The sequence below is a fragment of the Mirounga leonina genome, unplaced genomic scaffold (genome assembly GCF_011800145.1).
Source record: "Mirounga leonina isolate KUSES-001 unplaced genomic scaffold, KU_Mleo_1.0 Mir_174, whole genome shotgun sequence".
NCBI lineage: Eukaryota > Metazoa > Chordata > Mammalia > Carnivora > Phocidae > Mirounga > Mirounga leonina.
Window position 1 is genome coordinate 52,977,920 of NW_023270451.1, and position 13,356 is coordinate 52,991,275.

The 13,356-nt window shown below is 33.7% G+C and overlaps 1 protein-coding gene across 6 annotated transcripts in view; it reads right to left on the reverse strand.

Moving 5' to 3' along the window:
- IMMP2L (inner mitochondrial membrane peptidase subunit 2) overlaps positions 1 to 13,356 on the reverse strand; it is an 862,490-nt gene that overhangs the window by 207,582 nt on the left and 641,552 nt on the right. For all 6 annotated transcript variants that reach the window (XM_035020938.1, XM_035020940.1, XM_035020935.1 and 3 more), the window contains one exon: positions 3,206 to 3,308. In XM_035020938.1, coding sequence (XP_034876829.1) covers positions 3,206 to 3,308 — 103 coding nt within the window. The remainder of the gene's footprint in view (positions 1 to 3,205; positions 3,309 to 13,356) is intronic.

The following is a 13,356-nucleotide window of genomic DNA, read 5'->3' on the forward strand; positions in this document are numbered from 1 at the left end:
AGAGTATAATTACTATTCAAAAAGTTAAAGCAGGTAAAACTATTTGGATACATTTCTGAAATTATTTGAGAGGCAAATGAAGGATAAAGACTTCAATCAAAAAGTCAAGATAAGCATCTCAGAGACAATCCTGGCTGCCTTAAGACAGATTGTTTACATCAAGAAAACGTGCATTCCCCACTTCCAAGGGGAAAAATGAATCAACCATCCAGAAAGCCTAGAGCTTAGTGACCTTCCACATATAACCTCCAAGTACACTGATTGATAAGCCAAAATATGCAACTTAGAATTATTGAAAAATATAATAATTTCCAAGTATATATGAATTTTAAAATTCAAAACTATTTTAGTTTTTTAGAATTGCAAAATCTTAGCTTTTATTTTTTAGAATTATAAAAACTTTAAAATAATCACCAAAATATTCCAATAACCATTCATTAATCAAAAATGGAAGAGAGGAAGAGGGGCACCTGGTGCCTCAGTTGGTTAAGTGCCTGACTCTTGATTTCAGCTCCAGTCATGGGCTCCAGGTCCTGGGATCCAGCCCTGTATGGGACTCGATGATCAGTGTGGAATCTGCCTGAGATTGTCTCTCTCTCTCTCTCTCTCCCCTCTCCCCACTCATGCTCTCACTGTCTTTCTCAAATAAATAAATAATATCTTTTAAAAAATGCAATAAGAAAACTCTATACTCCAGTATCACAGTTTAGCTTTAAGTAAGGATTGCAAGTTTTATTTCACTTGTTTCCCCTTTTGTCCTTTTAAGATGTGCTTGGGAGCATCAATATTAATAATTGTTCCTAGTCATAAATGCTATTGGTACACAAAACAGGGGAGTTCATTGTAAAAGTAAAATAAAGATGTCCTGTAACTCATCAAATACAAATAGCTTTATACAGGACATGACAAATGTTTTCCTTCATCCTAGAAATGTTCTTCACATAATTTTGAAAAATAAAAATAAAACTAGTTAAGTGAATGGACATTGATAGCTTAGCCCACCCCATGAACCAAGGGACTTTATGCTTGTTTGTTTGTTTATAACAATTAAAAAGGGAAGAAAACAACCACTAAATTTCACAATGGTCTTGTGCCTCTGACTCTTATTATTGGTCATGTTTTATTGAACAAGTAGACTTCATTTAAAAACACAATTTAAACCAAATGGCAGTAAAGTGCTGCACACAAATATATATTGTTTTGCATACTGTAAATTCTTATTGTAATAAACACAAGGGGATCCTTCATACATGGTTCTTACTTTCTCTATTTTATTATTTATTTATTTGTTTGTTTGTTTATTTATTTATTTATTTTTAGAGAGAGAGAGAGCATGCACTCAAGCAGGGGGAGGGGCAGACAGAGGGGGAGAGGGAGAAACTTAAGCAGGCTCTACGCTGGGAGCCTGCCGTGGGGCTCAATCTCAGGACCCTGAGATCATGACCTGAGGAAAATCAAGAGTCCGACACTTAACCAACTGAGCCACCCAGGTGACCCACTTTCTCTTTCTTTGAGAGATATAAATGACAGAGGATATTTCCATAGCTGGTACACCTTCCTGGGTATATTCACAGTTCAATGGTACGAAATGCTATCATTAAGTGCACAACAGAAAACGGAGCCCAGGAAGAGCTTCACAATAGATCTGATACACTGAGGGTTACAGGCAATTCCCAGTATTCTGACTATCAACTCTATCATTTTCTCTCCCAAATAAGAAAGCATATGGAATAGGATAGATTGACAATAATAGTAATTATATAAGCTATATTGCATTGGCTTTATTTATTCATAAAGAAAAAGCAAAGCAACCTCAAACTCTAGTACTTTATTACGAATACCTAATTATTCACCACACACCCCACACCTGATAACAAAACACAATAATTTTAACACTTGATTTCAGAGTCACTACCCTAATGAATTAAAACCCAAACCAAAGTTAACCAAAATTTTAATGTGGATTTGGCCAACAACATGATACACTCAATAGATTAAATCTCATTGATGACAGAGAAATAAAACAGCTTTTAGATGATTTATTTTCATTTTCAAGTTGCTACTAAATTTTTTCATAAGTCACTTCTACCACACTCTAAATGACCTACAACATTTCCAATCTGTTCATCCCATCTTTGATATACCCTAAAAATATTAAATTGCATTTTTGTAATAATTACTATTCAAAAGCAAAAAAGACCTTAGAAGGTTTTATTATCATCACTGCAAACACTCCCCCCAAAAAGAAGTAGGAGTAATCAAATATAAAGTTTTCTTCCACTTATCCATACAACACCCATCCAACCCCACTTCTCTTACTGTACTTTTAGCCAAAGGTAAGTCAAAGTGGCTGATCCTCTAGGGACAATAATAGTGGTCACTCATAATACGCAATAGAAATTGTTTTATAGGCCATCAACCTTTAGTTTTAGACAAAAGCATGCGGGTAATTGTTTTTGCAAACATATCTGAATGTGCTCAATATTAATTTACACATACGTAACAAATATAGATAGGTCTAGCTATAGGAAAAACTAATGAGCTAAAGATGCAAGTTTTTAAACAGACATAGGTAACTAGAAGTCAGGCTCAGTTTCTACTAACTAAAATATTCTTCACTTTACATAATGATTTATTTCAAGAGTTCATAGAGAATTTCCATATGCATTCAAAATGAAAAAAATTACAAAATATCAGTTTAATCACATATTTCATAGAATATAAACAAGGCATAAGGAATGTCCGCATTTCTGTTATAAATTAAATGCGGACAAAATTTTTGGGACTTACCAATATGATTTCCATCATACTTGCATTTTTGACAAACGATTTAGAAAACTGATGCTTATAGGTCTTTTACACATTATATCTATTAAACATTAACTGAAAACATAAGGCATAAAGTGTCTCTGTGGAGAAAATAACTAGACCTTCCTACTGGGATTAGTCAGCCCTCTGAAACCATCTTTGGTACTTTATTAAAGGATCTAAGTTTAGGATCCTTTACTAAAGGATCTATGAAACACACACACACACATACACACACACACACACCTTGATAGCTTATATTATCTATATAATATTTATATAAACTGCTTCACTCTACAATTCACGATCATTCTTGGCTGGATTACCTGAATAACCCACCTGACATAATTTTGTTCCTACATGCATCCAATTATTAGCATGCAACAACATGACTTACCGGCCCAAAAGAATTACTGTCAAAACTGTGTCCATGATGATCACCTTCAACCCAGATGTGACCCCGGGGAACTTTGACATACCGGTTTTTGTGGCCGATGGTTCTAGAAATAAAGAGCATACATAACCACTGAGATAAGAACAGAAAGATCAAGTAGTTGAGCATACAAAGAAACAAAGGGCAAAAATGCTGTTATAAAGATGCAACAGATAATTACAGGCGAACCATGAAGTTACTCTGTAACTTCATTTTTAAGTAACATTGGGTTAGGACTTGTAAAACCTATGCACAGTATTTTTTTTCACTTTTCTCTAGATAAGAATTTTGTGCTAAAATATAATGCAGTAGCACTAAATACAATGTTTTACTACCATATTTAATTCTCAATATCCTAAGTATGTATTTTATGAAATAAGCTCTAACAAAATACAGATCTATTTATTTTCTGACATTTGCTTTTATGTCAATATTCAATTTGATCAACTGTAATCTTCATATTTTTAGTCGAACTTCTCAAACCAACAGACAGTATTTTTCATAACCTCTTAATACTCTAAAAATCAGCATATATGAGAAATAACAACAACAAAACCCTGGATGATCCCTTGTCAGATTTAAACTCAATATCAGCTGAAAATGTTTTATCAGTATTATATTATTTCATAAATTATTCTTGAAAATGAGAAACTTTGTAACAATTTGGAAGACTATTAAAGATTAATGATCAATGATACACATTTAGTGGAACACTCTATATTCTTTTCTTTAAAAGATTTATTTATTTATTTGAGGAGGTGGGAGGGGCAGAGGGAAAATGAGAGAGAGAATCCTCAAGCAGACTCCCCACTGAGTGTGGAGCCCAATGCAGGGCTCCATCCCAGGACCCAGAGATCATGACCTGAGCCGAAATCAAAAGTCAGACGCTCAACTGACAAGCCACCCAGGTGCCCCAGGAACATTGTATATTCTTAAGGTTGACAAGGAAACGGAATAAGAAAAGGCTCTCTCATACAGTGTTGGTGGCAATATAAAATGATAAAACTTTTTCTCCTATTTGCAATTTGGGACTTATTTTCATCAAATTTGTTAAGAGACTAAAATGTACATGCCTTTGACCTAGTTATTATACTTTTGTGTAGAAATCCATTCCAAAAAAAATAATCAGAAATGTAAACAAATATTTATTATCAGGAGTATTCAATACAAACATTTTTTTTAAAGCAAGGCAGACTGCCACACGCAGCGCCCTATTTGGATGTGTCCAGAGTCTTGGAAGCTTGACTACCCTACATTCTACAGGTGGATCTGGGCAGCTCGTTTGGAGGTTTCAGCAGGGGAATGCAGCTACTCCTATACCCTTGACCGAAGAACAGTCCTCCTCTATTGGGAAAGGGCCTCCTCTTCCACAGAGAGAGTAGCACGCGTCAGGAGGGATGCACAGGGAGCAGTGAGGAAGGAAAGGGCCCCCCCTAGCCAGCCAGATCAGCTGAATCAACCCTGGCAATCAATGGGGTGACAGACATCACAGCCAGATCGCCCTCACATCCTCAACACAAGCTTTTTTTTTTTTTTTTAATGCAGGCTTTTTATAACATATATATATTTCCTAAATATTCTACAACATGGGAATGGTTAAATAAATTATGATACAACCAATTTAATAAGAGGAACAAGATCAGAATAAAATATTATCCAATTCTATAATAATAAATTCTTTTGAGGGCAGAGACCGTTTTTTTGTTTTGTTTTGTTTACTCCCCAAAGCATTTGGGAAAATGCTTAGCCTAAAAAAGCTTCTCAATAAATGCTGGTTGAATGAATGAATGAGTGAACGTCACCTCTAAGTCTATAGAATTAAGCACAGAAACTGAGCTTTGTGAGCTATTCTTTGGTGTAGAGTCCCTTTCAGACCATTTTTGTTAGTTAGCAGGTTGCATGTGTGCAGAAGAATACATTAAAAAGAAAAGACTACACGTAAATTGGTGCTATAGAAATTGAAACTATTCATTATCTAGAATGGTTTTTAATTTTCAAGATAACTTCAGTGTTGAATTACTTTGCTTGAGATCAGTAAATCATTCATGCAAGGAAGCAATGTTGTGGCCATTAGAAGCCCACAGTAAGTTAATGACTGCCGTTTATTTTTAATTACTACTGGGAAGAAGAGTTTGAGCTTTTTAAAGAAAAGCAAAAACAAGTTTTTTTGCACATCTCACCGTCATATACTCTGTAACATAAGTGTTCTTCAATTAAAATCTGTCAATTAGTTCTGGACATCACTACTGCTTTTATCATGAGATTGCCTCGAAGAACTAATATCCCACATCAAGTGTTAATGATGGGAGAAGACCGTTTTCCTTAATTGTTGGCAAGGCACACTTTCCTATTAAGTCCAAACATTGGTTCACCTTATTATGCTGGTTATTTTTGATAGTTAGAAAGAAAACAATTACTCATTTTGTCTCTTCAGGCAGAATTATGAAATAAAACCAGCATAAAATCATCTCTGCAATGAAATGGTAGATGTTAAGTCACGCATATTCTTCTGGAAACCAGAAGAATGATATAAAACTCAGATTCAGTTTCAATGTCATATGAACCAGGGAGTCAAGATACTTGTGATAGAAAATGACAGTATCATAAAATTACCAGTGACAGTTGCATTGACCATCTTATCTAAAAAATTTGAATACACCCATCTTCCCATCATTTTCTAGCCTCTTATATCGCTTTCTTTTTCTTCATTGCAGTTACTAACACTTGACATTCACTTATTGTTTTTTTTTTGTTTATTGCCTATCTCCCTCCACAACTAGAATGTAAACTTTGGAAATTTGACTTTATTTTTCACTTTCTTTGTATCCCCAGAGCCCAGAAGAAAGTATTGTACAAAGTGTTCAACAAATATTGTTAAATAAATGACCAAATGACTGAATAACTGAAGAATAAAAAATACTGCAACAAAGGCAGAATAATAGGGTGGAAAGTTCACAGAGTCTGGAACCGGTTCTAATCTTGCTACTAGAACTCATAAGGAATCTTGTGCAAGTTACTTAGTGTCTACCTCCATCTGCCTATCTTTAAAATAGGATGAATAAGACATACCCCAACTGGGTTGAGATGAAGATCAGTAGTTAAATGAGAATATATTGGAGAGGTTACTAGAGAGCATAGTCTCTGCAATCAGCCTATTTTGGCTTTTCTATCTGACTGAACACTTTCAAGTTCATGTGACCTTGGGAAAGTTGATGCAACTCTGTCAGTGTTCTCATTTGGAGAACAGAGCAAATAATGGTACCTAACTCAAACAGTTGTTCCACGAATAAAGTGGTATGTATTAAACACTTGATAAATGGATTCTCGCATAGTTGAGACTGTTTTTAAGCACTCAGTATAGTTCTGATATATGGTAAGAACCCAATAAGTGGTAGTTATTATTGCTATTGTCTTCCTTTGTCCACTATTTTCTTTCTTTTCATAATTCAGAATGTATTCAGCCTCCACTATCTATTAGCATCAGTCTCTTAAAATTACCTGAGCTATGCTTCAATAATTTCTTTTCCCCATAGTTGCACTGTGACTATAGACAATTTTTTATATTACAATAAATCTTTTTTTTTCTTTTTATTCATATGCCCTTCTGGGATACTCTAAAACTTATATGTGAAAACACAATCTCTTTGGGCATATTTAAATATGCAGAGAGTAGTAGGTGAAAACACAAATAGATTGTGTTGCATTAATCACTTGCATTTACTAATCACTTGCATTTTTTAATGTCACAGTGGTAATAGGAGTGGTTTACCTTGCTGCCAGACAGGTGTAAAAGAACACTTTGAGCTGTAGAACTCTGATAAAATTCATGCCATTTGCATAGTGCATATTTCTCAGGTTTCAATCTAACTTTTTAAAAAATAACCCAAAGTAGCTTTAAAAAATATGATGTTAAAATATCAAGCTGGTTCCTTTTAGGACTGCCAAAGAAATATAATACTCCTAATAGAATTCCTCTGGAGAAGGAATTTTAAATTGCTTTGTGCTTCTGAATTCACATAAAAGAAAGACAAGATAATCTTTCAGGTGATTTAACAGTTAAGTAAGGTGTCAGCATACAAGGTTGTATGTATCTATGGCTTGCAAATAATTTTGGTTTGACAGTCAAAAATGAGTTTTGTATGGTATTTTAACTATCTGTCTACAAAGAGGCATTTTTAGTACTAGCATTACCAAGACAAGTTACTAGGTTTTATAAATGGAATAAAGAATGATTGCCTTCAATTTTATTTGACCTTGAAAAACATTTTTTAAAAAATTTCGGAGTCTTTTGAGTGTCATCAGTTGAATACAAAATTATCAATATAAGCCCTGATACCACAAGAGGGAAACAAATTCATATTTAAAGTATTTCCCAAATACACACACAAATACTTATACATTCTTAACTTGGGTGATTAGTATTAATAATTCATGATTTATTGAAGTATTTTTATTTCTTTATTTTTCAAACAATTGTATTGATTATTCTCATTGTCCAAAGTAGTGGCTTCCCTGAATATGTTTACTACTCCCTGGATCCTAGAACCCTGGTTTTCATTATCCTGAAGGGACTAGATGTCAAGGGCTCAGGACTCAGCAAGATCAGGAATTGGAACTAGATCTCTTTCAACATCATCATCACTGATAGACTGGACTAGGAAAAAAAATAATCTGCCATCAGGAAAGGAAAACAAGAAGGACACTTGTCTATCAAGGTTTGGCATCTAGAAGAGACAATAATTCTCCCTTGAGAATCCACATCCTGCTCGCAGATGAGATTGGGGTTCAAATTCACACTGCTTGTGTAGTCCAGGAAAATTAAGAGTTAACTTTAATTGGCCCCAGGAATCTGGCAGAAGGAAATATGTATCTCTTCAAGAAAAATCATTCATTTCAGAGTTTTCAGGTTTTCTATAGGTAAGTCCCAGCCAGTAAGAGCTCATAATCCAAAATAACACAATTCACAAGGAAACAGCCAGTATTAATGAGTCAAGGCAAACAATAAACAGCAGAATTAGATCCCCAGGGACTTAAAATACTAGATTTATCAGACATAGAATATAAATTATACATATTCAAATATTTTTTAAGAATTAAAAAGGGAACTTTTAAACTAAATGAGCAAGAAACACTACCCTATTTTTAAAGGACAGACATTTGAAAAAGAATCAAATAGAACTTCTAAATTTTAAAATGCAGTGGACCCTTGAACAATGTGGGGGTTGGGTGCTGACTGCTCCCCCCCCAGTGCATTAGAAAATCCTCATTAAATTTTTGACTCTCCCAAAACTTAACTATTAATAGCTACTATTGACCAGAAACCTTTCTGATAACATAAGCAGTCAACTCACACCTATTTTTGTGTTATATGTATTCCATACTGTATTCCTACAACAGAGTAAGCTAGAGAAAAGGAAATGTTATTAGGAAAATCATAATGAAGAAAAAATAATTTATAGTAGTGTACTATGTTTATCAAAAGAAATCCACATACAAGTGGACCCACCCAGGTCAAATCCATGTTATTCAGGGATCAACTGTATATAATTAAATAGATGGACAAAAAACAGATTCCTAAAAGCTAAAGAAAAAGTTATTTAGAATTTAGAACAGAGAGGTAAAGAAATTAAAGAAAATATAAAGATGTTAACAGACATAGAGAACATTACTAGGAAATGTGACCTAAGTGTAATCAAGTCCCAAAGGAAAAGAATAAAAGAAAACAAGGAAAGGCAATATTTGAAGAGATAGTGGTAGAGAACTTTTCAGAATTGATGAAAGCATGAATTCAGAGTCTGCAAAGTGAACCAACCACAAGAAAAGTAAGTATGAAGAAATCACACCTTGATACAACGTAATGAATTTGTAGAACCCTAAAGACCCTCTTGCCTCCACAAATTTTTGAGATGCTGCCAGAGAAAAAAAAGGTAGGTTATCTTTAAACTAACAGCAGTTTCTATACTAGGGTATAATTTACATGAAATATAACCCAGTCATTTTAAGTATACAATTCAATGAGATTTAACAATCTATACAATCATATAATCACTAGGTCAAGATCTAAAACACTCGAATTATCCAACAATGTTTCCTCACGCCCCTCAGCAGGCCCATCTGCCCTCACTCACATCCTTGGCTCCAGGTTACTGGGCTGAGCTGCTCCTATCACTACAGTTTTGCCTTTCTAGACTTTCCTACAGATGATATCTTTCAATATGTATTCTTTTATTTCTGGCTTGTTTAAAGTAATCTAATGCTTTTGAGATCAGTTCATGATGTTGCATGTACTAGAAATTTGCTACCATTTTTTTCTTAATAATATATAGATATACAGTTGGTTTGTTAAGCAATAGTTTGTGGACACTTGGGTTGTTTCCAATTTTTGGCTATCATCAACAAAGCAGCTATGAATATTTCAGTATATATATTTATGTGGACAAGTATTATAATTGAAATGGTTGGGTCATATGGTAACTGAATGCTAACCTGTCTTTTCCCTAATGACTAATATTTCTGAGTATGCATTTGTCATTTGCTTTCCTCCTTGGTGAATTATTAAAGCTTTGAAAAATGAAATTCAGTGGTTTGCTTTTTATTATTGAGTTGTATAACTTCTTTATATAATCTGGATATAACTCTTATCAGATGTATGTTTTTGTAAATATTTTCTCCTAATCTGTGGCAGGTTTTTTTCACTTTCTTAACAGTTTTCTTCAAAGAACAAGCATTTTTAATTTTCATGAAGTTTACTTAGCAATTTTTTTCTAATATATGCTTTTTATGCCATAAGAAATCTTTGCCTAATCCAAAGTCACAAAGCTTTTTTTCTATTTTTTTCTCTCTACCTTTCTAGTTTTAGGTCTTTTTAAAAAATATGGTACAAAAGAAAGTTCAAGTTTAGTTTTTCTTTTCTTTCTTTCTTTTCTTTTTGCATATGGATATCCAAATTTTCTAACCCCATTTTTTAAAAATATTATTCTTTCTTAATTGAATTACCTTGTGCTATGGATTGAGTTATGTCCCCAGAATTCATATGTTGAAGCCCTATCTCCCACACGGAGATGGGGCCTTTGGGAGATAAGTTTAGATGAGGGCAGAAGGGTAGGGCCCCCATGAGAGGATTAGTACCCTTATAAGAGACTAGAGAGAGCTAGAGTAATCGATCTCTCTTCTTCCCCCCACTCTCCACCCCTACTCTCTCGCTCTATCTACCACGTGACAACTTAAACAAATAGCATGCAGAAAAGGGGGAAAGTGATTGAAAATAAATTTTTCTAAGGTTTTTGATTTTTCTAGTGAAGAGTAGAGATATTTATTATCTTTGGACTTTGTTTGGTATGCATTTAAATAATTTTAGGAATCATAGTGGAAATGTAGTCTATAACTCCCCAACCCGTAGACCGAAAATAGAATTTAAAAATCCCAGTTAATGCAGGGGTGCCTGGATGGCTCAATAAGTTAGGCTTCAGACTCTTGGTTTCAGCTCAGGTTGTGCTCTCATGTGTCGTGAGATCAAGCCAGGTTCCACACTCAGTGGGGAGTCTGCTTGAAGATTCTCTTCCTCTGCCTCTCCCCCTGACTCGTGCATGCTCTCTCTCTCTAAAACAAATAAATCTTTTAAAAAAAAAAATCTCAGTTAATGCAAAAGAATGCAGAAAATTAAAAAGTAAGTAGAAAAGGCAGGATCAATAGAAAGCACAAAATAAGATGGTATTTAAATATATCACTAATCATAATAAAAGTAGATGAACTAATATAGCTAATTGAAAAAAATTATTGTCCAACTGTGTAAAAATTATAGCTACATGCTGCTCATAAGAGAGACACATAAAATAAAAGGCTACAGAGAATTTGATAAACATAATAAAATGATAAATCAGGAAAATAATAGCTTCATTAGCACCCAAACAAAATGAGATCAGGTCTCTGAGACAAGATTAAAGTGTTTATGGGACCTGATCATGAAACCACTGATGCTTATTTTATCCTGTAGAAGTATTTTAAGCAGGGAAGTGAGCTTAAAATTCTTTAATGAATAGAGTTAAATTTTGCTTATTAAAATCCATGGTCAGGGTCAATATTCTAAAAAGTCCAAAGATCTCTGCTGTAACAACATGGTAAGCTTTTCTACTGTTCAATATACCCATTCTCTCTTCTAACTTTAAATGCTACCAATTGTTATATTTGCTTAGTATAAAAATGCTAAGGTATGGAGACTCAATACTCCTTTCCTTGGAGCTTGCATTGAATTAGAAATGGCATGTAATTAAAAATAATAAATGTATGTAATTAATAGAGGGTGAATTTAAAAAAATTAGGTGATAATATTTCTCAGAAGTTGAATCACTTAGAGCTACCTGTAAGTGAGGACATTTCTTAAGATCACAGTTGGAAAGACACCAGCAATGATCTAATAAAACTCCTCTTGGTATACATAAAGTAGAGGCAAAAAGCATTTAGATGAAGTCGCCTAGTTAGTTAGTGGCAGGGCAAAGACTATATAAACCAGATTCTATAATTTCCTTTCCATTGCACCACGGATCATAACTATTTGAGATTCCAAAGAATAGGTCTTAACATCTTTTCAGTGGGAAAAAAAATGAAATGTCATTCTCTAAATAGACTGCAGATTGTTGCTAGGTGATTAGAGCAAATCTATTTAGTTCATTTAAACAAGAAGTAAGGTTTATACATCTTCACAATAAAGTTGCAGAATTAATTTTATAAGTTTAATATGAATGCTCTTAGTACAGCTAAGAATTTTTTTAGTGAATATTCCTGATGTACTTTTTTTTTCTAAATTTGGATTATAGGATTTCCTTAATAGAATGTTTTCTCCTGTTAAACATACATCTTAAAAATATCTATGGCTGTCCATAAAAATCACTGTAGTTGTTAGTGAAAACTTGAGAAATATATCAACATTTATCAAACATTAGATTCCATCCATGCTAGGTCAGGCCACATATATAATACATACTTAGGCTATGCTAATCAATCCAGCAATGAGGTAGCAGTTTAAGCTGTGTTACCTTGTGAGTTAGGATTAGTTTGTGAGGATAAGCTTATCAACTCTGTGAGAATGTGGACTCTGCTTTTTCTCTTTTGTTAGAAACAAACATTTGGGCGTGTGGGTGGCTCAGTTGTTTGGGCGACTGCCTGCGGCTCAGGTCATGATCCTGGAGTCCCGGGATCAAGTCCACATCGGGCTCCCTGCTCGGCGGGGAGTCTCCTTCTCCCTCTCCTGCTCCCCCCTCTTGTGCTCTCTCTCTCTCTCTCTCTCTCAAATAAATAAATAAAATCTTAAAAAAAAAAAAGAAAAGAAACTTTATTGAATGACTACTACGTGAAACACTATAACGGGTGTGCATGAGGGCATAGAAAAGAATAAGATCTTGTCCCTACTACCAAAATTATAACTTCTACCATGATTCAGACATAAGCAACTAAAGTCTGTGAAATACAAAGGACAATCTAAACTACCATAGATGAAATTTAACAAGTTGGAAGCATCTGCAAGAAAATAATTTATGAAAGGAGGAATAAATAAATGAACGAATGTCAAATGTTTCTAACCACATAGGTGTTCAAAGGATGGTATTATTTTAGTCTGAAATAGCTAAGAAAGGCATAATGAATATCTGAATCAAGATATGAAGAAGGGATAGATAAAAGCTAACAGGTAAAGAAGGTAGTATGTAATTCAAATCCCATGCTCTTACAGAAAAAAATATTTCCTTTTCCTTAGTGCATTATTTCTTGGAAATACAGCATCATAAATTAAGGGGAATATTTTATAAGCCACTTTATAAATGAAGACTTCCAGTCATTACAGTAGGATGGAAAGTTAAACATATTTAAATTATTTCATTCTAAAGATATTATTATTAATTTTTTCTCTTATTCTCCTTAATTTCTTCTTATTCTTCTATTCCAAATGCTATTATAATACAGACAGTATTAACTTATCTTAGATCATATTAAGTCAAAATTTTTAAGTAGATAAATGTATTATTGAGTTACAGCATAATTATAAACATTTATATAAGCTATTTGAATATAGAAAAGATAATTCCACATAGCAAAGGTAAGAATGTATCTAACTTGCATATATT